The sequence below is a fragment of the Epinephelus fuscoguttatus genome, linkage group LG11 (genome assembly GCF_011397635.1).
Source record: "Epinephelus fuscoguttatus linkage group LG11, E.fuscoguttatus.final_Chr_v1".
Classification (NCBI taxonomy): Eukaryota; Metazoa; Chordata; class Actinopteri; order Perciformes; family Serranidae; genus Epinephelus; species Epinephelus fuscoguttatus.
The window spans coordinates 25726089-25752101 of record NC_064762.1 but is presented as its reverse complement, the minus strand read 5'-3'; the positions used below and the strand labels follow the sequence as shown (position 1 = coordinate 25752101).

The window sequence follows — 26013 nt, the reverse complement described above, 5'->3', positions numbered from 1 at the left end:
TAGGCAACTGGATTTGCTTGAGTTTCTTGAAGACGTTTTGCCTCTCATCCAAGAGGCTTCTTCAGTTCTAATTGACTGGTGTGGAGTCGCAGGTTTTAAACTCTGTGTGGGTGTGAACCCTTACAGAGTCATTGAGGTCACGAGTCATGTTAAGTTAGGTGTTAACAGAAGACACACACAGTTTTCTTCTAATTCCGATTTGGATTAGCGGACAATGAACTGCATTAAAGTCACCATCTGTATGGAGTTGGAAAGGTGCTACACCTTGGCTAACCTCCGCTAATGATTACTTTCTTTGTGTTTTATCTTGACTATTAGATGTTTTGGGAAAGTCTTTTAAACCAGAATGCCGTGCAGGGTGAGTCCTGTTTTGTTTTTTGTTCCCATTTTGACTTGAAATCACATTAAGAGGTCCTGTCAGAAATTATTAGCTGATCTAACCAAAACTAACCTCATCTGTAATCATAAAAGCTTGTTTATAGACCATATAGTATATGTCTCCATGGGTGACAGGCTGAAAAATGTCAGTGTAAAGCTCAAAGAGGTTTCGCATGTCCTTTTATGCTGCATCTAAGACCTGTAAGATGAAAGGTGAAAATAATTAGTTTAAAAACAGTAATCTATCATTGGAAAGTGGCTCTAAGTAGCACTTTGTTTATTGCAACTACTTATCCTCTGCATGTTTATTTTTTGTCTTTGATAGCTGACATTGTAGAGTGAAAGGAAGCAAAATCAATGGGCAGATCTGAACAGTACAACAGTGCAACTTTAACAAAGTAGGATACTACACATCAGTCATGCAGTTAAAAGCTTACCTTCCCTCACACATGAATCATGCTTTCATATCTCTTATCCCTCACTGTTCAGTGAGAAACATCTGCTGAGATTTCCACCATAGTTTAAACTTTGGATAAAGAATGGGGAAACTACAGTAGGCACTGTACCAAGGCTTGCAGAGGAATGTAGCTTTTCCGGCAGACTGCAGGTCAAAAACCATGATACTGTGAGACGGTTAAGCAGATGCTGGTGAACCTTAAACATGAGGACAATACTGCAGAGACAAAGTTTAAAGTGCCAGCACAAAGGAAAATTCTCATGTAGCCTGATGCAGTTAGAGGAGCGTGACAGCAAAAGCAAACTAACCTCAATCACAAAATAATCACAGTTTGACAAAGCAATAAAACTTCATGACCACATGTTCATAATCTTAGCCAGCTAGATGGAGCTAGCCTGTCCAATAACTTGTTAAGCTAACTAACTAGCATCATGGTATGCTAGTTTAGTAGCTAACAACACACATTTAATTCCAGGACCAATCCGACTTCCAAGACGAATTTCCCTACAGGACAATAAAGTGTATCGTATCGTACCGTACCATAGTGTATCATATCGTGTTGCATTGTATCATATTGTACTTGGACCAAAAATACAAACTCGCCTTAATATAGGCAGTCCTCTTAGCAACTTTCAAGGTGGAGAAAAATACAGCAACAAAAGAAAAAAAGAATTTATCCAAGAATTTAATTCAACCCCAGAAATTCCATTATATAGTTCATGAATTTTACAAGCTGCTAAGTAAGCATTTTTCAACATTTTAGAAGCCAAGGACGTACTTTTTTTAATCTTACACAGCCACAAATAGATACATTACCATATCACTAAGCATCCTGCACACAGCTGTGTTCGAAGAAAAGAGAAACGAACAGTATCAAAAATAAGTTGTGTCTTTCTTTCGCTTGCTTCCAAAACAAATGCACCTGCACCCAGATGAAGATCTCTATGACACACTGCAGTAGTGCTCATGGAAATAATACCGCTTTGGGGCAACCAGAATCAACAGAAAATGGAAGTTCTTTGCTGTCAGTCAAGTCAACCTCTGGGGCTGAAAAATGAAGCCAACATGGAAGTGCCAAAAACGGTAGTTCTTTGAATGGCCACTTGAGGCTGGCTCCAAAAGCCAGTCAATCCTCACAGACCCTCAACTTTGCAACAGAAATAAACATGTTTACACTCCAGCGCAAAAAAATAAAACGGTTTTAGTCTCTAGACGTTCATGACAACTGTAGAGGGGTGATTTTTTTCATAACTCACCTGTTTACATTTTATTAAGACTTAAAGTTACGCGTAATTAAGGGGGGGGGGCTCAGATCCACCCCACGCTCCTCCACAGTGCCAGCCTCTCTCCCAAATATGGTCACTTCTGCGATGGCTGTAACACCAAACTCAAGGCTTCAAAATGTGAGTTCACAAGCCATCAGGAAACGTCATGGTAGCTACGCCCATTATTTTTACTGTCTATGCTTTCAGTAAGATGTAATAAACACAAAATTACTCACCATGTTGTGTGGTTCTAATAGGTTTCCATGGGAACTACTGGCTTTCATTTTTGCTTGCTTAATGTTGCAAGCTGTGTCTCAATTCAGGGCCTGTAGCCTTCAAGGGTTCCTTTGAAGACTGATTGCGTCACATTGGTGCAACCAAGGCTGTCCCATTTCGAAGGGTCCTTCAAATGCAGCCGAGAAATGCACCCTTCATTTCCAGAATTTGGAGGATGCAACGGATGAATCCTTCGTAGCCCAGCCCATCCCAAGATGCATTGCCCCCGGGGATGATTATATATTAAGTTAACTAACAGCTGTTAACAGCTAGCTAACGTTAACTAGCTAACTGTTGTTAACAGTAGTATTAGCTAAAAGCGCACAGTTTAAACAATCTAACTTTAATAGGTTTATCTGAAAACGTTCCTCCATCAGACTTAAATATATCAAACGGCAGTGAATCATCTCCTCAAAAATATACAGTATTAAATATCAATCTCTGGGTCCATGATTTAGGGCTAACTAACTTAGGCCCAATCCCAATACCCCCCTTGTCCACTACCCCTTAGCCCTTGGCCCTACCCCTAGCCCTTGTCCACTACCCCTTGGCTCTCGAAATGAAGCAACAAGTGGGAGGGGTTAAAATCCTTCCCTGGGAATTGGGACACCACTCACTACGTCACTGCTTACACTACGTTCACGCATACGTAACTATTTTTAACAGGAAGCTGCGAGCCATCTACATTTCCAACCGGCATATACAATGGAGTCTCCAGTTGAGTTCTTCCTACCGATCGTGTTTGCTGTATTCGTCATTGCTTCGTTTGATGAATGACAGATGACAGGAGACTTCTGTTAGCTAGCTAACCAGCTAACATTACGAGGCAGCATAGTTATACTAGCTGGCGTGTTATCGTAATGTGAAAAATCCGACAATTTTGCAGAGCAGAACAGTTGACAGACGCCAGATAGTGCAAGCTAGCTAGCTAGCTAACAACCTGACGACGGTAACGTTAGCTATGTATGAACTTTTTTCCCCATCTCTTGCTCGGTGGTAGCCATGGTGACATCCACCCCTCGCTGGCAAGTCAGCATCTGAAATCCACTGGGCTAGTTTCATACCCACTACCCCTCGTTATGCCCTCTACCCCTACACGCAAAAAGGAATTGGGACAACCCAAGGGACCCCCCAAGGGGGGTTATTGGGACAGGGCCTAGCTTACGCCTTCTTTCGCCAAGTGCAGCTGGTTGCTAGGTAACAGTAACGCTAACCCCCGTTGGGGTGAGAACAACTGGTGATGCAACTAGGAAATCCTTTGCAGACCAGACCATCCCATTTCGGAGACCTGTTGCAGTCTTCAAAGGACATGACCGACGTCGACCGTGAAGGCCGCATCCTTCAGAGGCTGCAGCTCCTGAATTGAGACACAGCTAATGTGACAGTAGTTTTACAACAGTCAAAATGGTCAAAGTATCCTAAACATTACTACATTACATTATAAATCTGCCATTAAGCAAGGCACTTAGCCCACAATGGGTCCAGTTGAACTACTGAGTGTTACACAGTACAAGGCTAGCTAACAGCATAGCCTAAGAACAGTGTTCTCATGATCTTAACCAGTTGATCACTTGGATACACATACTATCACATACTTCCGACTTCCGACATAAAAAAAATACCTCACCAGTTCCTTTTGAGGATATTTTTCACACAGTTAACATGTTATGATTTTACCTGCTTTTTTTCTACCAGTACACAACCACACAGATGGTTAACATACTGGTTTAATAACTATAAACGTCTGAAAATAGAGTAGAGTCATCAAGCTTTACTGGTGTTACAGTGACTTTAGTTAACCCAGTTTTTTTCCTTCCCTTCCCATGGCTGACTGAGCTATCAAGTGTGTGGAAAGGGCATTTCCGCTGCGATAAGATGAGACATGTAGTCACCACTGACACTGAAGTGTACCTCTATCATACCCTTATGTTCTGCTCGGCTGATAGTCCTGTATGCATTCGTGTTTTCTCATGCGGAGAGCTTAGATTTCATACATGCCAGCCTGTGTGACATGTTACTGTTGAGGCAGGAGGAAAAGTGACAGGCATCTCTAAACTAACTGGAAATACATAGTTGGGTTTCAATAACATCGGGTGAACAGGGACAATGTCAAGCCCCGACCCACACGCGCGCACACACACACACACACACACACACACACACACACACACACACATATTTTTGAGAACAGAAAAACCACAGTTACAAAGTTAACCAGTTGGGCAAGTTAAAGACACTTCATTAACTGTGTGTCTTGCTTTTCCTGTTCATGCTTTGGACCTGAAGTTTGTAGTGGCAGTCCCCATTTAACCTTTTAGACACACGACAACACAATTAACACGGTCGTTTCTGTGACGGCCTGGTAACACTAAATTCTCTCCTGTTCATATTCTATCATTAAAAACATCATCTCCAGAGGAAAAAAAAACTACAAGGGAAGCGCCCATAAGCCCTTTGAACCTAAATTATTATTTCTTTTTCCTTCCTCTCCTCCACTATCACCAAACTGTAAGATATGAGATATGATGCTCAGATTACAGAAACGCTGCCTGCCATGCTTCCTCCTATGACTCACTCATTAAAGAGGATATGTGGTATGTTGCTCAGATTTCTTTTCTTGTCAGTGCTGACATGGCAGATAAGACTCCCTCTACATGTGGAGATACCTAAGGGATAAGACTTACTCTAAACCCTCCAGTCCATCCCAGCATGCACAGTCCAGGACCTCGTAAATATACGTCACTGATAAGAAGTCACAGTGCTGCAAAAAAAAAAAAAAAAGGACAGAACAGCGAAACCTTTATGGCCAGCTTGATTTAAGCCTGTTAAAACAGAAACAGCTTGTGGGTATCACCTGGTTCCTGTCAGGGACTGTTTGTCAGTTTGAACCAGTGCCCTCCTCTGCTCTTCCTCAGAGCACAATGTTAATCTAAGGTTATGACCTAACTGTTTAGGAGCTCAGGGCAGAAGAGCAGCACATCTTATAGTTACTTCAAGTTTTGGTTCGGTGAATAAGTAGATACAGAAACAAGGGTTTACTCCCCCTTCCCAGCTCGTTACACTTTACCTACTCTCTGGGGGAGATGGGGGAATTATCTGACGTTACGTGAACCCCGAAACACGCTGTAACGTTATCGTGTCAAAATGACAAATGCTCTCTGGTGCCCACTCAACTACCACTACACTACTGAGAGGAGTGGATGTGGAGAGAAAGAATGTGAAAAAATAGGAGTAGAGCTAGTCATCGTTACCTCTAAGCAGCCGATGGCCACAATGAACAGTTCATGGAGGATGCATTGGTTTACACTGTGAGGTGTTTAAGCTCTGTTCAGTGAGACCAAATGTGCTACGGCCGCCACTGTTCCTACCAACAGTCAACACCGGTTTCTTCTGGCCACAACAAAGATGTGGTCATTACTGAATTCATGACAGAGAGGGTCACCTAACCTTAGCCAAGTAGTCATCTTAAAAGAAACCGAAATGTTTTACTAAGGCCATGTTTACACGAAAATGATCTGCTGAAAACAGAATCATTTCTCATTTTCGTTTTGAAAAAAGTTCCGCGTTTAGACGACAACGTTTTGATAACAATCGCTGTGCACACGGATCCGCAAAAATGACCAAAAATGCTGCAGTATACATGCCAGGCCAGCAGTTGGCGGTGTGACGCTTAGCTTCCTTCTACAGAGCGGTGATGTATAAACGAACAAAATGGAAACCGCACGAATATTTGTCTGGACGGACGACGAGGTGGAGTTGCTACAGTAAATCTACACTATGATGGGGAAGTGTTGATAAATTCAATAGGGTGAGCAGCACAAGCAGAGCTCAGGAGTCCGCCATTGTTGTTGTGATGATCGATTTTCTTGCGCATGCCTAGTGACTGGAAGCGTATTGCGCATATGCGAAAAGTCTTTTCAGAGGAACTGCATATTGCAAGTTTACATGACAACGGAGACAGTGCTGTTTCCAAAAAATTGCACTCTGGAACCTGTTTTCAAAGCGTTGCGTTTTCAGGGATCCAAAACGCTGCTGTCGTGTAAACGATCGGCCAAAATGCAACTAAAGTTAACTGTTTTAAATAGTTGTCGTATAAACGGGACTTAACTCTAACCAAATTGTTTTTGCGCCGAGACCTAAAAAACCCTTAACTATACTGGTGTCAGATTAGAAGATGCTTCCATGTGTTGTTCTAGAGAACTAATGACTTATTTGTCGTTTCATTGGACGGACTTGTTGCTTTAAAGGGTCAAAAGCCAGAAAGTTCAAAATCCTACTCAGCTTAAAGTACAAATATTGGCATTGAAATATAATTGAAGAAAAATAAAATACAGCATTTACGCTATATATCACATTCACACACCAGTGGCCAAGGCCACCACACATGGTTCCATGTGCTACTCTAAACATTTGGTATTCAGTATGTCGCCCAAGGATACTTCAACATGCGGACTGGATGAGCCGGGGATAGAAAGATATTTACTTTCTATACATCTTGGTAGATTAGTCCATAATATCACACCATACTTTATTAGTTGATTTGTACTTCATATTAATAATCTGGACCTGCAAAGTAACTAGGAACTAATGTTGGATAAATGTTGTGAAGTAGAAGCATAAAGTAGAAGAAAATGAAAATATTCAAAGTAAAAGTACCTCAAGGACACTACTTGAGTAAATTAACTTGTTCCTCAGCTGGAAATATTACTGTAAATGTCCTCGTCAAACAAGTTGCTGCTCCAGTGGAACTGCGAGGTAGCCAAGAGTATAACAAGTAGAGACTACAAATCTCAAAAGACATGAAGTAGATTTCTTGAGAAAGATATAGTGACCAAGGTTAAAAGGCACACCTCCTCCCCATATGTGTAAGAGCTAATTTGCATACAGATGAAGAGTGTGTTGAGTGTGGTGGAATCACTCTGGTGTTGTGCACATCAGCGTCTCCTTCCTTCAAAGGGCAGCTCCCACCTGTGAATGGACTGCATTCAGAGAGAGGGGTGGTAATCCATCTGCTGTGGTAGCGCCCACACACACACACACACACACACACACACACACACACACACACACACACAGATGGTCTCTGGAGAACGGAGACTTCCCATGTGTCCAGTTACAACATGAAAGTAACAGGGATGCAATTTAAGCACCCATCTATCCACCCTTTCAAAGATGGGTGGAGAGGTGTGGATGTATTTACAGTTGGCCATACACATAGTCTCTGTAAGAATGAGCTTGATTTGAAATATGATCGTAGAAAACTGAGCTGAAAACACTAGTTTGACATTTTGTCAAATGCTCACTTCTTTTATCTCTATGAGTTAGATCAGATAATCAAATCTACTCTAGCTTTTTCCACTTGCTCTCAGTCTTTACATTACCTGACATCACAGAATTGTCGACTTGATACACTCCGTTTCCATCTTCAGTCTGACATTACATTCACTCTATAACTTATTTCCAGGGGGGAGGGCGCTTCGGTTTTCCTAACCAATCACTGGAGACCAATGTCTGCGCCTGAATCTATCATCATTTTAAGTCAACACTGATGCAGCTGAGAAAAAGTAATACAAACTACGATGGACGATATTGAAAAGACGTCAATTTAGAACAGCCTCGATAGCAGTGTTTGTCTTGTCTATAGCACTTGCCACCATGTTTATTACTTCTAATAGGTTCCAGTGCACTGCTTGACTATGTTTGACAATGGCGTTAGTTCCACCCATGGCGCTAATTGGCTAATCAAGTCCCCTTGAGGTGCTCATTGGTGAATTTTTATTTTTACCAAAGAAACCGCTGTTTCATGCATCTATGGCAAACAAGGCATCGGTATCAGTCAACTCGGACTCGGTGGAGTGGATGGATTCAAAGGTCTGGGCCAAGGTAAGTCTTAATGCTAAGCTAGGTTGATTGCCTCTTGGTTCTCACACTTTAATTTAACAGATGAGGGTGGCATCCATAAAGAGTATCCTCCAAAATACTGAAGTCTTATTTAAATGCCTGAAAGTGGAAGAACTAAAACATCTATCTAGAATCATCGAGATCTCTTTACATTTGATGCTGCTGCGAAGTATATGCACAGTGTCTTCATAGAAACAGCCCCTAATATTCATATAATTGTGCAACTGAACAGGTTTTGAACTGATACTGTGCATTCAACTTTACAGCTACTTGATTTCAGCAATAATATGCCAGCTGACTCATGTTTCAGAACCACCCAGCACTTCTGTCTCAGTCTTAATGTTGTTGAGGTCAAAAGCTTTACAGGAAAGTGAAATAAAAACCTGTTAAGTCTCTTATCTGATGTTTCTATAGAGTGCGTCTTTGCAAGAGTGACATTATCAGAGAAGAGTGGTTTGATACTGAAGTAGGAGGAAGGATACGCGTGACCTGCTGTCATTTGATCCCAAGCAACATGCTCTTAAGAGAGCAGCAGAAGTGTGGTGTTAACATTTGAAAAAAGGAAAAGATATAAGGTGAAAGTGATATAGAAATATTCAAGCTTGACAAAAATATAAGGAAATGTAGTCACAGTGTGAGTTTAAAGAGTTTTTAAAGTCATTTTTGTCTTTGGAGCAATGACTGAATGAAAATGTTCCTCCGCTGACTCACCCTAGATAAAATCATCTGAACACAGTTTAACTTCTTTTATTTGTGAGAGCCCTGTTTTCACTTCTGGGAAACTATCAATCAAGATGCCCATCAAGATCCGATCTGCCGAATTTGCATTTACTTTGGCTTATCTCTAATCAGGATGTGTTTGTTCTAGAGAGATGATGTGTATCAACTGGCTGCATTAAGGCTGCTGACAGATTTATGTAAGCAGCACATAAAGTGCTGTGTATTTCACGCCAACCTGCTGATGTCTGTACTTTCAGTTTCTTGTGTAAGAGAAGTCGATTGTTTCACCACTTCACGCAGACATTACTTTAAATCCCCCAGCAGTGTACAAACATGTAACAGTTTGGTAACACTTTATACGACTATACTCATATTTAACATTATCTAGTTGCTCATTAGCATGTTTACTAGCAGCATATTGGCTCTTTATTAGTCATTATAAAGCACCTATTAATGCCTTATTATGCATGATCATCCGCAACAACTAATAGGCCGTTAATAACAGTTTTCCCCACAATAATCTCCTAATTACATCTTATTGATAGAAAATAAGGAAGCTGTTGTACATGGATTGTACACGGACGATCTTAATATAAGGTACCATGTCATTGGTATTGGCCGATATTGGCTTTAAAATGAACTGTCAGAATTGGTCAACATGCTTTTTCTTATTTTGCACAATGAATAAATATTACATACATTGAAAAGTATTGTATTTCATGTCTCCATCTGCTGGTGGGCCATCACGATAAGAGTATGTCAGTTCTACTACAGAATAGACTTGATGATCGCTAAAATCAGGTGGGGGAAAAAGTGGATATATTGATATCAATATTGGTTATTGGAAAAAGGAGTTGTTACATATTACCATATTGGATACTGGCAAAAAATCCAATATCCTGCATCCTATGCTTTGCTCAGTATGGGCCTTAAAAGGTGGTAGCACCACAAGAATATGGTCAGTTCTTATGTAACAAGAGTTGAAAGTGTCCAAATAACTCCTTAATAACTTAATTACTTACTATCATTAAGCTGTAATTGGGAGATTTTTCCAGGGAAAATTCTACATATAGTAGTTGTGGAATATAGTCATACAGAAAAATGTATTATTAAGTGTTGTATAATGACTCATAAGGAGCCACTATGCTACTAATATGCATGATAATAAGCAACTCTTTAATGGTGAATGTGTGTTCCTCCATATAAAGCATAGTAATAGTTGATAACACTCTGTAAAGTTGTAAGAAGATATAAGGATAACTGTTTATTAATGCACATTATTTGACAGTGAGTATAGCCTATAACAACATATTATATGTTGTATTATAACAACTGTGTGTCACTATATTTTTGTTCATTATCTGTTTACAGAAGCTGCTACAGGTGGATGCCCACAGGAAGAGTTGTAAGCAGACACTTATATCTGTATACAGCTGCATTAGAATGTGTTATAAACCAATTATTAAATGTTTATCTGCTCTTGGGCCCGAATACCCTGGAAATCCAGAGTTCTCGCTAGAGCACAATTTGAACTTGCTCAACGAGTCACTCTGGCAATCAGTAATGATGCTCAATATCCATGCCCTTGGAGCCGAGCTGCACCAATCACATTGGTGTATCTGATATAGGCGGGCCAGAGGCGAGCAAAACAGACGACGACAGCGCTGCAACGACAAAGTCCGGAATCAGTCAGTAAACATTGCAAGATGGCTACGGATGAACACCAGTTGTTTGAAACGGCTTTGGCCGCTACAATGAACAAGTTAGACTTGGCTTTTTCTCTAAAAGAGGAACAGAAGACAGCGCTCGAATCTGTCCTTTGCAAGAAGGACGTTTTTGCCGTTTTGCCGACCGGATATGGCAAGAGTCTAATCTACCAGTTAGCTCCGCTGGTAGCTAAGCTCTGGATACACCCCTCGAGTTGGGCCATTTGCATTACTCATAGCCAGACCCTAAATCTTTCTAGATTTGGGTCTGGATTTCCAGGCTAGGGCCTGAAGTAAACCATTGAGAAATTAGGATATTCCTATATTAATTAGGGGACATGTCAAAGGCTCAAAATAATCGTGGCCAATTGCTCAAGGCCCTGACACACCAAGCCGATGGTTGGACGTCAATCAATGTTGGGCCATCGGCGAATGTCTCTTGCCCTAGTCAGTGTGGTGTGTCCCGCACTGTTGCCCCTTGTTGGCTTTTTTTGACCGTTTGATCATGTTGACAGGCGTTGGTGACAGCGGCGCTCATCAGTGAATGAAATCACTCCGATCGGTCGTTCAGCTCAGTGCACGGTAGGAGAAACAGAAGTAAACAAAGAGTTAAATTAAGAGTGAGTGAGGCTAAAACAAACTTGTTACATAATGTAATATTATTTTTCTTTAGCCAGTTAGCTCTTTAGCAGAAATGTTTTGTGGTGGGCTGATATTGTTCACTGGTGCACCGTAAATAGACTTTGTTCTTTCAGCTCTGGATTATGTTGTTAATGTGCTAACTGGCTAACTAGGATCAAGACAGTCTTCTGGTTTCCCTTATAATACAGGCTACCACCGTCTGCTGGTGTGAAGAGTTATTTCCTCTCATGCAGGTGCAGAACATGCATGTGAGTTGACCATCGGTTGTAGTCTTTGCGGTGTGTTCATGTACAACTTTTTGGCCAAGACACAGTGACGTCAGGCGATGCAGTAGGAGGCCTTCGTGGCCACTTATTGTCTGAAGTCAGTTTGGTGTGTCTGGGCATTAAGTCAACACAATGACACTTCTGAACCTATTAAATACTTAACAGTTTTTGGAAGAAATTTGAAAGTGGGCAATTAATTGTTAAGGAACATAAATTCTAAGTGTCTCTAAAAACATTGTGCAAAGTGAATTTCTATTTTTCGTATTCTGTAGTAATTCTGACATTCTCCTATGAGTAAACTTGAAAAGTGATTCAATAATTACAGGACAAAAAAAAAGACATTTTGGGCATCAAACCCATTTTATTTCAACTTAATGCAGTTTAATCCAACACAGTTAGTGCACATGCAAAGTATCATATTTAAATATATACTGTATGTTTGTACCAAGTGTCATGTTTTAAAAGTTGTAATATTTCAACATTTAGGTAATAAATTAACAAAATTGAAACGTTACTGAAAACACTGCCCACAATGTGTATACACTTTTAATAAAGCATAAAATACATGATAAATTCGTGAAACTGCAATGTTTGTGTTTGTACTTTTTTTTCCTCAGAAATAATTTTTTTTTAAAAACAAAAATTCAGTGAAAGACACCAGAAATAAAAAAGAAAAAGAAATCACAATTTGACAAATTTCTTTATGTCTGTACCATGAAAAAAATCATAATACTTCTTTCACTTAAAGGTATTATGTGTAGGATTTTCACTAAATATCACACTACGCAACAGAATAACATGTGCTACACTTTAAAGTCACTATGAACTGCTTAATAGCAGCAAATCTGATTATCTTCCCCTTGTTGCTTCTGCATATTCAGCTACCGGTCTGCCAATGACGAAGCAAACGTGACCGACTTCATCCAAAAATCAAAGGTGCCTTTTCCAACAAACAAAGGAGTATAGTAGTAGATCACCAGAGGTAATGTTTGAACTGTCACATCCGTGGTCCCAGTTATACTTTAACAGTAATTAGAGAATACTACACATAGCACCTTTAAAAACATGATTCATTGTTGCTCAGCTAATGATCATTGAAAACACAGTAAGAAACAAAACATTAACAGAAGACAAAAAAAGAAAAACGATCACAGTTGAAGAAGCAACTACAGCGTAGCCATGGGGGTACGTCTATAAAAGTCTGGTACCGATGAATTAAGTATTCTGTCACAGAGAACCACTGAGTGTTAACGTTTCTGACTTGTTGCTGAGAATTTGATATGTCAGCGCCTTAGAAGCAAGCAAACGGACACAAAATATTTTCATTATGTGCCTGAGTGATGGAGGTAGAAATGTCCAATGCTGGGCTAATGGTTAAAATCCAGCATAGGCAAGAATGAATTATACAACCATTTACCCACCTCATATATTAGAGTTTTATTTAGTAGAAGTAGCATATGGCTTAACAGAGGCACAGTCTGCAACCTCACTGTGGACTGTCAAAGGTGCATTTACTTTTGTCGTAGAGGGGAAGGTCAGGCTTGTCGTGGTGGGAGACTTAAAGGAAAAGTTAAACATTTTCTTGAGTTAGATGAGAAAATTGAAACAACTCCTATGGCTGTACAGGTTAATATGAAGATGAAGATGCAGCCAGCAGCTGGTTAGCTTTGCTTAGCACAGAGACTGGAAACCAAGTGGCAACCTCCAGGGCTGAAAAATGAAGCCAACGTGGAAGCACAGAAAAAAGCTGATCCCCATAGACCCCTGTGTTAAAGTGCCCAACTTTAGCGCAGAAATAAATGCGTTTACAGCCTGGTACAAAAAACAATTTGGTCTCTATAGTTATTTTACCTCTTCACTGTTTTGTCTTTCCATTGATGCGAGAAGCAGCTGGCCCCCAGGTATTTTCATATTATCTAATCTGGCCCTTGTAAGTACATTTTGTTTTAATGTCTCTATAGCTCTACAGCTAGCATTAGGGTTAGCTCCAGGGTTAGCTTCTGGTTCCAAAAATCCAAGATGGTGATGGTCAAAATGCCAAACTTGAGGCTTCAAAACAAGAGCCCACAATTCAATGGGAGATGCCTTAATGACTACATCCACTGTTTTTATACACTCTTTGCTGGAAACCGGGAAACAGCTAGCCAAATATAACAGCTTAAGTTCACTAATTAACACACTGTTTCTTTGTTTAATCCGTACAAAAAACTAACGGGGATTGTTTATGGAACAATTGCTGACTCAGGAGCAGTCAACAGGCAACCAGAGCGATTACTGGTCCCAGCCAAGAAACAGCCTGCTATTGACCCCCTGTAAATTTCTTTCTACAAAGGTTAAGATACAATGTGTTATTTACTGAGCTCTGAAGGTGCCATTAGGCAAATTTTGTTACCTTTTGACAGAGCCAGGTTAGCAGTCCTGTTTACAGTCTTTATGCTAAGCTAAATTAGCTAGCTGCTGGCTGTAGCTTCATATTTATTGCACAGATGCATGGGTGGTATCAATCTGCTCATCTAACTCTCAGCAAAAAGGGAAATTAGGGTATTTTCGAAAATGTCAAACTTTTCCTTTAAGTCCTCCAAGAACACTGTCACTCACCAATGTTACCAACCTTTATATGGCTTCAATTAGAATAAAGTCAACACTATGACAGAGGAGTTTGGCTTTAAACTGAAATTTTAGCATTTTACACAGAAAACACGCAAGTTTTAAATAAATGAGATTAAAAAAACATAGCCTGTTACAAGCGAATAGCTTATAAAACTAATAAAAAGTGACAAGTATAAAACAGACTGCAGGTCAACTTGTGAGTTTTAGCTCCACAGACTGAAGAAGAAAATATAGACCTATATAATTTTCCATCATATTTTTTAACTGCCTATATAGAGAAGCTGGCTGAACCAGCTGGACCTGAAGTGCTGCCACGCTCGTTGTGTTTCATTTGGCAACTGAATTCTCTGCAACAATCGAGCTCAAATCAAACATCTTGAGACGTTAGGCTTGATCCCTCCCACTTGCAGCTGCTATCTATTTTAGTTGGTGCCACTTTTGTTATGTCAATAATTAAAGGCTGCTGTATGTCCTCAGTCGTGTTCAATACACGCACTAGACTTTCAGATAATAGCCAGAGGGAAGGTGTGCAGAAATATGTACTGGTGTTGGCTTGCAGGCTGATACCACCCACAGTGACAAGCCTATGGAGAAGGCAAAGAAAAGCCTTGTGTGTGTTGATGGTTACTTTCCTGAAAAGAAAAAATACTTTCAGCCAAAGTGGCAGTTCTCCACATTTGACAGGCACATAAAGTTACAGACTGGCCTTAAAAGTTGAATGGCTTTGTTTGTCACATAGAAGTTGGCCTCATTTCAGCAAACTGAGATGATATTTTAATACACAGAGGAATATCTTTTTTTGTTTGTTTTTTTGAATGACTATGGCTAAACCGTTTAAAATGTGGGCGACAGGTTTTGTAATGAGTTATTCCAAGACATTTTCATTGTTATCGTGTTCATCTCGTCCTCAACAAGAACAAGACGATGGAAAACTGTGAGCACCATTGGAAATCTTTCAGTGAGGTTCTCCATTAAACTTGACAAGTGTTGACAGATCCATTTAGACCTTATTCAACTGAAGACTTAAGAAAAGATTGACCCTGTTTACGTGAACACTAAGACTCCTCTATTATTCCGAAAACGACAATATTCTGAATTTGATACCGGTCATGTAAACAGCATATTCCAGTTTTCCGAACTAGGCCTTTTTCCAAATGAAGATTTCCTGTGGAATATGCTGGTAGTATTCCAGTGAGCGGCATGGTGGTGCTGTGGTTAGCATTGTCACCTCACAGCAAGAGGGTTCCTGGTTCGAACCCAGAGTGGAGGGTTCAAACACAGGGTGGGGGAGCCCTTCTGTGGGTACTCCGGAGTGGGTCTCTGGGTACTTCAACTTCCTCCCACAATCCAAAGACATGCAAGTTAGGTTAACTGGTGACCCTAAACCTAAACCCTATGGCCGCAGGTGTGAACGTGGGCGTGAATGGTTGTCTGCAACAGTCTGGTGACCTGTCAAGGATGTACCCCGCCTCTTGCCCAATGTCAGCTGGCATGACAGATTCATAATATGCATCTCAACTGGGGTTTTTACTGAAGTTTGCGACACACGGCCTCTCGCCTGTTTCTCGGCAGCTCTATGGGTTATCATGGATATGCTGTGGGCAAACCAACTCGCCAACAGTTTGCACGACTGTTGGGTATAGGTGCATGCCCAGAAGTAAAGCCCACATTTCTGGTCAGAGGGAGAAACACTAAACATTATTAAAGACTTAGATTTCAACAGGTTTTTGGATATGCGCAAATATTGCAACACCGCCTGTTTCAAGAAGGTGGTTGATGGAATAAAAGACGGCTTATCCATTTTTCCATATTTTGATGTAACGAACAACATGCTACGGCACGTTAATCGGAGTGTGTGCAACTGCATGTGAAAGGGAATATTAGTGGACTATTAATTTTCTTTAGTCATGAAAACAGTTTAGTAGGTATATTGTCATTTTTGGAAAAAGGGCAAAGACCCGGAATATTTATGCAGGTACACGTTGTCAATGTCACATGGAAGACAATGGAGGAAATAAGAAGGGTGAGGGATCTAATGAGGATAAGGTGCCAGATAGCTTTCTAAAATCTAAATGATAAGAAACTTATTTCAGGATATTATGGTGGCTGGTTATCACAATGTAAAATATAGAGAAGAAAATATTGTTAAAAAGCCCTGCACTACAACCCAAGCTTTTAGCCCACGCTACACGTAACACTAACAAGTTGTCCAGTGGTCATTCCATGGTTTTCCAAAGGTGCTTTCCACATTTTTCCAAACTTGTTAAAATAGATACATCCTGTATTTTTATATGTTTGAAATTTGGGATTTGAATTGAGCAAATGAGAGTTATCTTTCTTTTTCCAATATAAAAATCAACGAAATCAAAAGAATTCAAGCAGTTTGAGCAAACCGTACAATCCTACATCAAGGGATGATCTTGGATGGACCCAAGGATTAAGAAGCTCAATGACTGGGCGTAGGGGGAGATAAATATGGCTTCAGGGTTCTGCATATATTCCTACACAGTCTGGGTGTAAATATTTGACTCACTGTGTGGTGCATACTAAGTTTGCTTGAATCAAATTCTCTTCACTTTGTTTGTGCAGATAAAAACGATGCATTTAGAGCTTAAGCGGCACCAGATAACCGTGAGATGCCTGAAACTGATGCTGAAGTACACACGCCTAACAGATAAATTAAAAAAAGACAAAAATCACAAGGTTTTATGGGTAAAAGAAGACAAATGTTCACATTTGATTGTCAGCTGTTCTTCGGGTTCAAAAAACCCAAAAGAACAAAAATAAATCCTGGATTGATGATCATATTCACTGGAGTATTTCTTCGTTTTCACATTTATTTTTTGTGTTTGTTTGATTTTACTTTAACACCGTCAGTATGTTCAACATGTTATTAACATTGCACTTAAAACTCTTACAAATAACTAACTCACAGTAATTTGTAATTTCATTTTGTAGTCAACAAAACCACCAAGTTATTCAGGCAGGTCTTTTTTTTTAAAATAACCGTTAAATTTCAGTCACTTCATCTTGTCATGTTTTCCACCCTCCAAACTACAAACAAAGGCGTAGTTCTCTTGTTATCTAACTATATAAATCATGAGATGTGTTGTCTTTTTTTTAAGTGAGCAGTAATTTTCTAAAAACACTATTGTCTTTGCAGGACTTGCATATTTTTAAGGAAACTACAAGGTGGGGGAATTTCTTCTTTTTCACACGTTAGTTAATATATGAATTACCAGCCCTTTTAGAATGAAGAAAAATACTAACACATAGTAAGAACCTTGTTGCCTCTAAGCTCCAAGTGATTTTGAAATATAATAAAATGCTGGTCATCGTCACATTCAGAGATCCACCCTGAACCTGACCGAACGTTTGACTATTTGGACCTGAGATTTTGGCAAACTACTGTTTGTGAGATTAGATTTGTGTGTTAATGACTATCCAAAGTTTACTTCACAGATTCACTCCGAAATGGATTATGACCAAAGGCAATCTTTTAGATGGTTCATGTCATTTTAAATATGCTCCGACACCCGCATCAGTGTGTTCAAAATGTAATCTTGACATGCCGGGTATAAAGTGAACTCTCTAGAGATGAATTTGATTGCGATGAAACTGATAAAAAATAGAGGATTTAGCCTTTATACAGTCTTCTCTACTGTATTTCCAGTGTGTCTTTATCTCAGGAACAAAACATGCAACAGAGTAAAAAGACTTCCTTCAAAACAAAAGCTAAATCGAAGCTATTCACTGACATGTTAGAGCCCAAGTATCTGTAACTCAGAGCAGGATTGTGCTTGAAAACACCTAAAACTGAGATTAGGCCCTCTGTGCAGGGGAAGGTAGATGTATGCTTTGTCTGTGATGTGAACACCTAACTCACATTTCCACTTTTTTGTAGAAGAAAAAAAGCCTGTTAATATGTCCACTGGTTTGACTTTATGAAGATTTTCAAGCAGAGTTGCTTTCAGTGACTGAGTGATTGTTTAGCCTGGGGTACTATGATAAGTATTGCTTAAAGGCTGTGGATCAGAGAAATTAATTGAGGCATGCTTGAACAAGTGGTGGTTAAAACACACCTCACACCTCAATCATTACAAGGCCCCACCATTGACTAGCATAGTTTTTGCATTACTGGATCATGGATTAAAGGAATACTCCACTGTTTTTTTTAATTTATCTCGATAACTTTAATGGTTCAAGCCATGACGGATACAAAAAATTGTCGCCATTGTTAATGTAACGTATATTGTTTATAATAGATGGAAAATTACGCTAGCATACTTTGTCAGGCAAGTAGAAAAGTTTGCATGAACTCCAATGCATATATCAGGCCCTCCAGGATGTTGCAATCTCAGCCAATCCCCATGAATTCTGCTCCAGTTTGCAACCTCATCCAATCACAGCAAATTTACTGCAAATTAAGTATTTAAAATGCATAAAATCTCATTTTAGAGCTGCAAAGCATATTGAGTCGCTCAGCGTCTCCTTGCCCCATTTCCCTACTGTCTCTTACTCTCTATTTATCATCAGACTGCTGCTGCAGGAGTGTGAGCTCTGTGCCTGGGTTGTGGGTAACAGACACACAGTGACAGGGCTAACATTAGCATCACATGGCAGACATTATAGTTACCTTTTTTTTAACGGGTTTAATGACAGAGTCAAGCTATTTTGGTGTTGGTCTAAGATTGCTGGGACTCTTTTACGGCTTGGTGTTGGATGTTAGATGCTGCTTTGTTAGCTCGTGTTAGCTGGGCAGAGAGAGCAGGAGACCAGCTCACTACGACAGTCCTTCAACGCCGCGTTGGACGGCTGCATCAGCTGATCTGTGGGAACCACTGAATGCTCATAGGCTCTAAATCTGAGACAGTATCGCAACTATTTTTAGAATTTTACCTGCCTCTGCAATTCATCGCAAAAATAAACATTAAACATTGCGACATGCATCACAATTTTTGTTAGAAAAGGTACTGTGAAATCAGGCATTTCAGGCTGCAAGAATCCCCAAAAAATATTTACTTTAGCATGCTAAAATGTTAGCAAACCAAGGCTAACCAAGGGCACATGGCTGGTTAGCATCACCGAGTTTGTAATGAATGTTGGGTGTTTAAGAATCCTTGAAACAAGCTGGAATTTGACTGTCGGCAGAGTGTTAAGTGGCTCTTTCTCAGCCAATATCAGATGTGTTTGAAATACTTTTTTGTATTTTATAAATGCTGGTGACATTCAAGAGCCTACACTAAAAACAGTGGAGTATTCCTTTAATCAAGGGCAGGCAAATGAAATCAGTGATATGCAGCCATTTATAACAGATGGCACAATAAATAAAATCAACAGACTTTAAAAAAAAAAGTATCAAGAAGAGAAAAATGTGCCAGCGACAACCAGCTATGGCAAATTAGTTTTTAGGAAAAATATTAAGACCACATGAAACTCAAAAAGGTAAACAGGACAAAACTTAAAGATACCCGTTGGCAACAAGACAAGGGGCCCACCTTTCATCATGTACCAATAAGCAAAAAAGGCAATACAGGATGAAGAGCCATGAGGGGAGGAGTGGATGTGCTGGGACCAGTGTTTGATTTAATTTGGAATACATGGTATAAAGAGGGTTTGTTTAATACTAGTTACACATTGGTGGAGATCTTGTACTTGGGAGACATGTTATTATGGAACCAGATGAAACTAAAAATGACACCCATGGTTTTGGGTATACGCTCGTCGTAAGCAAACGTCATGGCCTCGTGCAGCGGGACTTTGATCACCTCGATAAGCTCTCCCTCCCGTGGCTCACCTCCGCCTGCGCTCACGCAGTTGTCGTCAGACACCTCGGCGTAAAACATGGTCTGCTTGGACCCCGTTACACCTACGCCTGACCTGTAGGGGAGGATAAAAAGAGAGAGAGAGAGAAAGAGAGAAAAAATAAACTGGTATTTTTTGCCCAAAAGATGAAGACATACAGCTGCACCCAATCTTGATACAGAGACGAATGAAAGCTGTACAGCTCAGTCTTTGAATGCTGGTTCTAAGCAACATACATGAACACTAGTATTTTCTAGGCATTTCTTAGTCATTTAAGCCCAGCAGACCTTGTGCTGTCTACTATTAGCACAGAGCTTCACCACACCATGCGCCTCTGTCAGAAACACCCTCATAGGGGTCCTGAGGGTTAAGACGATACCTATCTATTTAATGGAAGCAGCCCACACATAACAATGGTCATAGACAACACCAACAGAGTCACAGGAGGCATTCAAGTCAAATCAAAAGCACAGTTATGAGAGCTGTCGGTCAAAGCTGTCCAGGTGCTGCTGTTTAATGTGGGACTGCTCATCTCCTAAAACTTTAAACTTCTGTATCAAGACAGTGAGCTAATAATCTGTTGACAAAGATGGATGATTCCCCTGAAGCTTCTTTCTAACTCACTAACATAACCTCAGCATTTGTAGTTGCTCTTCTTCAGTCCAATGTGTTATGGCACTTTCTCTAAAAGTCACCAACTCTAGGTTACATTTTTGATTCTTAATATTTTCCAACCAAACTAATTTTTCAAACTGGACTCATGAAAATGCATACTTTCCTTCAGGGTGCACCAGATTGTGTGAATCTGTGCTCTAAGAGTGTGATGCTCTGAATAACTGAACGGTAGATACTCGATGAGCAGTTCAGCTCCAAACATAGACTAGAATTACCACTTTGCAGTTCTTTGCCTCTGCAAACCAGTCAAGTTGCAGTTACAGTTTACATCCATGTCTGTGAATACATGGATGCCTCATATATATCTTCCCCCTGGCAGCACACGTGATCCATACAATCAGCACAGTTTCAAGGTCCACACCCAAAATTAATGTCACCAATTCAGCATCTGACCAAATGTCTCCCCTTCTGTTCCTGAGATATGATGTTGAGTAACGGCTAGAAAACTGTTTTTGCAGAACATTATGATGTCACAGTGAAGCTGACCTTTGACCTTTTGGATATAAAATGTCATCACGTCACCATTTTATCCTGTTAGACATTTGTGTGAAGATTTGCCAAAATTAGTGTATGAATAGTTGAAATAAGTACATGTTTTGTGAGGTCACAGTGACCTTGACCTTTTACCTCCAAGCACCAAATTCTAACCAGTTTTTTTTAAATCCAAGCAGACGTTTGTGCCAAATTTGAAGAAAGTCTCTCATAGTGTTATTGAGATATGGCGTTCACAAGAATGGAACAGATGGACAGACAGATAACCTGAAAACATAATGCCTTCGACCACGGCTATCACCAGAGCAGAGGCATGAAATGAATGTATGAATGCTGATATCGGGGCAGGCCACCACGAATACGTGATTGTGTGGGAAATACTGCAATAAATCCAGATAAAGAAGCAAAGCTGAAAATGTGGGGTGTTTCTGAGGCTCAGGGAGGTCCGGAAATTAAAAATTAAAATGATATCAAATAGGACAACAGGATATTAACTGTTACGGGATGAAAAATCCAGTGGGGGTGACTAAAGCAGATATTAATAAGACAATGAAAAATATGAAAACCTTCTTTCTGTTGGGAATATACAGGTTTTAAGTAAAAGGTCTTCATCGAGTTTATTCACAAAACTTCAGTACACACAAATGTGCGGTCAGCTCACCTGTAGGAAGTAATCCTCTTCAGTTTAGAGGCAGGCACATCATAGCCGCACTCCTCCAGCACCTCCTGCCGGGCGATCTCCTCCAGAGATAGGTCAGGTTTGTCCACCAGCCCGGCGCAGAGCTCGTAGGTGACCCCCGCCGAGGCCGGGGGCCACTGAGAAGAGCTCTCCCCCTCTGAGGCCGACTGGCCCTCCTGCGACTCGGGGGCGGGGGCGGCAGCTTCGGTGGCGCCCTCCTCACTTTTTTCAGCAGACTGAGGCGGCTGTATCTTGGTCCTTTCCCACTCACACATGTATACAGCTGGTGGTGGAGAAGACAGAGAATGTCGAACCTGACATTTTTGCATACTTTTCTCTAATCCTTTTTGTCTAACATGTTAACACGTCTATTTTTTAAAGTAATAAACATAAAAGTAAGAATATGTTTTACAGCTACTACCAGCAGCTCCTCAACATTAAGGACTGGCTGCTTTTTTTTTTTGCTTCATATCATTCTGAATTCAGTTTTTTGTGCTTTTGGACTATTGGTGACATACAATGTTATTTGAATATAATGAACCCAATGCTATGGAAATGTGTGCTGGGCATTTTTCACTATTTTTGGATATTCTATAGACTATAATTAATCAATTAAATGGAAAAATAATTGACAAATTAACACCTGCTGTAACAGTCGTTATCTGTAGCCCCATAGGATGCATGTTAATCCTTGAAAGCTTCCATGCACAGTTAAAATGCTGACTTTAACACTCTTAATTTAATCGTAAATATGGACTGGGAAATTCAAATGTTAAGCCAATGCAATATAATATTCAGATATAATAATCTGGATTTTAAATCAGTACAATATAAAGGTTTTATAATAGAGGCACCCTGCCACACCTGAAATAAGGAGTGCCTCTGCTAACCCCAACATAAACTATTACATTATTATGAAACATAATCAATTTCCTGAATGAAACCCTCTATTGACCCTGAACAACAAACATATTTCTAAACATTTATTGTCTGATACCATAAGCAGACCAACATATCGCACACTCCCAGTAGCTTGTAGACAAACTCTGATTTCTTTCAGATAAAGGAGTTTTTTTGAAATGAGAGAGGAGAGGAAAAAAATATATCAATGCCCAGACTTCCATGAATTTAGCACAGTGTGGTGTGGAACAGTCCCTGGCGACTTCCGTCAAAGGAGGTTAGGGCTGCTTTGTAATGGGGCCTCTTGCGGTCTATTTATGAGCCTGCATTGTTACTGAGATCCAGTAGAATAAACAGGGATTGTAATGTACTGCTTTTTTAGTGAAAGTGCCCACAGGATATATATAACAATCTAGATCTCGCTGAGTGACAAGAGGAAAATAAATTAACTCGATTGCAGAGTGCAGTTAGTCTCCTGCTTGGTGCGGTGGAAACTTACCTGGACGGAACTGCTTGACGAGGACAAAACAGTGTGAGCTGGTGTTGAAGATCAGCACTGATACACTAAAGGGAAAGAGACAAAAAGGCAAGTTTAAGTAAAATCAGACAACTTCTTTTTGACACTGAACATTCCTACTGATCTGGTTTTATCTTCTAGCATATAGAAGAATGTGGCTCCAGGAGAGCAGTTGGTCATGGCTGGATCAGCTTTTTAAAAACCACCACTTATCAGAGAAAAAGGCAGTCAGGGGTTAATATATTTAAAGGAGTGTCCAGCATTTCGGGATGGTGTCAGTATACACGGTATGGAAACAGTCCACAGCGTCTTAAGTGCTATATCACAGCCAACTGGACTTGCTTGATTTTCTTGAAGATGGTTCACTTCGGTTTGGTGAAATGTCTTCAAGAAAATCAAGCAAGTCCAGTTGCCTACAAATATAGCACTTAAGACTACCATGACCTGGATGACTGAGAATCTCCACCAACAAGTCCATAGTGTCTTAAATTTTGGGCTGAATGTGGACTATCCATACAAACCCCTGGACATTGGAAGAAGAAATTCACATGGACCCTTGCGGTCACGCAGATGCTGGCAACATAATTTGGGCTTAAAATGTGGATTAAAAATATGGTTAAAGTCTGAATCAACTACCTGAAATTAAAGCATAAACAAGAGACTGAATTCTAACAACCATTTGAAAAAATAAAGGGAAAGATAGTGGCTTAAGACACATGTCAATACACTCATGTCTGTTGTTTTTAATGCTACCCATTACTCCGTCCACATCCTTTATCGAGATACACAATTTTCCTATTCCTCAGCAATGCAAGGAGAATCCACGCAACCGTACCGAAGCTTTCTGTATGACACATCTAGTTTGCGCACTAAAACTCTTTTCCTTTTGTTCACTAAATTCTAAAAGAAATGCATTATAGTCTTTGAAACTTTATTTTAATAAAATCAATGCTAAGTGCCAAATGAAAACGAAACTAAAACACTCCTGAGAAATGAGAGGGCCACATCATCCCACATTTAAACGATGACATTCAACAAGCAGGATGTAGAGATAAAATAAGAAGGAAGGTCACTATGATATGCTTCACCACTGGCACTCAATCAGCTGTAAACACATAGGTGGTTCATTGCTGTGTGTGTGTGTGTCTGTGTGTGTCTGTGAGTGTGAGTATGTGAGCGTGACTGTCGCTGCCAGTGGAGACTTGAGGCCTGGGGTCGGTGTTGGGAAAGCGGATGTGTCTGAGGCGGCAGGAAGCCCTGCCCTGTCTTTCCCATGGTGAGAGGGAACCAGGACGCTGCTATTACAACTGGTTTCTGCAGCGCCTGCATTGATACTGATTTAATATCCGTTTGCAATACCCATATTTAAATGTAAAGTCCAAAGCCTGTTTTCAACAATATGTAGGCATGTTAGCTGACCTGGCATTTTAAGGCTCAAATGAAAAAGTGCCCAGAAACTTACAGTGGGGTTACAGTTATGCTGTTGGAAACTGAGGTCCGAGTAAACACAAGTGGACAGTCAGACAGGTAATAAACAAGCTACCACTTTATTTGAGGGTAAAAGACTGACAATTCCGAAGCAGCAACCTCCGGGCCGAAATATAAAGCCAACGCAAAAGTGCCAAAAACTGCAGTTCCTAAAATAGCCACATGAGGCTGGCTCCAAAACAGAATAGATCCCCATTCACACCAATGTTAAGTGCCCCACTTTACAGCAGAAATAAATACATAGCTAATTTCAACCTTCATGACAACTGTACAGGTGTTTCTGTTTTTTTTTTATACAGTTCACCCGTTGTCATTTCACTGAAGCTTAAAGTTACACATAGTTAAGGGCAGAGCTGCTTGAGAGACAGGCTGTCTGCAAGGCATCAATATAGTCTATAGCTGCGTTTCCACCAAACGCTTTCATTACAGTACCCTCAGTACCTAAACCATTCTGCGTTTACACTGCAGACAGTACTGTTAATGTAAGCAAGGTTGATACCAGATGATAGCTGCATCACTGCTTTGTCCAGCACACATTGTTTTTACTCTTCACCGACATTGTCTGCAACTCGCTGATCATTCCCAGAACAGGGCTGGACGACATTTCCAGTACAAAAAAAGAACAGGTTGGAGTATTAAGAGCCCTGGTGTAGTGCTGTTGGAGCAAATAAGAATGACACTCTGCCACTTTTTTTCTCCATGTGAGGAAATACAGTATCTGCAGTTTGCATAAACCAGCTGAAATTCGCATATATTTTTAAGTGCTTAAAGATCCAATCATCACTAAGGAGAATGACATGCAAGAGAGCCATTCAAAATAGATGCAATGGTCAGAGTTATCATGTTGATATTTAAGGTGTGTTTGATTTATGATGTCAAGTCATGCATTGAGTAACATGCAAGAAAGTATTCTACTTTAAAAGTTGCCGGTAGCTGCCGGCAGTTTGAGCAACATGGTACATAAAAAATGCCAAAGTCTAGGCATCAAAATGGGAGTCTACAAACCACTGGGTGATACCACAGTGGCTACGTTCATTATTTTAATACATTATATGATAATTCCTCACTGCAGGGACGTTCATGACAGTTTGGGTAATAATACAACCGTTCAGCTTTGATTTTACTTCCAAATAAATCTGATTTAACTTGCTATTTGTCAGAAACTCTCGTCACATTTGTTTGTTGGACCTGTATTTTGCTTCATTGTTGCAGAAGTAAAAAAAAACTCAGCAATTT

At 40.2% G+C, this 26013-nt stretch overlaps 1 protein-coding gene across 1 annotated transcript in view; it reads right to left on the bottom strand.

Moving 5' to 3' along the window:
• Positions 1 to 11948: 11948 nt before the first annotated feature.
• Positions 11949 to 26013, bottom strand: part of nudt14 (nudix (nucleoside diphosphate linked moiety X)-type motif 14) — a 34635-nt gene continuing 20570 nt past the window's right edge. Inside the window, exons 3-5 of the mRNA XM_049590245.1 lie at positions 23272 to 23336; positions 21855 to 22155; positions 11949 to 20101 (exon numbers count right to left, since the gene is read on the bottom strand). Coding sequence (XP_049446202.1) covers positions 19852 to 20101; positions 21855 to 22155; positions 23272 to 23336 — 616 coding nt within the window. The 3' untranslated portion in view covers positions 11949 to 19851. The remainder of the gene's footprint in view (positions 20102 to 21854; positions 22156 to 23271; positions 23337 to 26013) is intronic.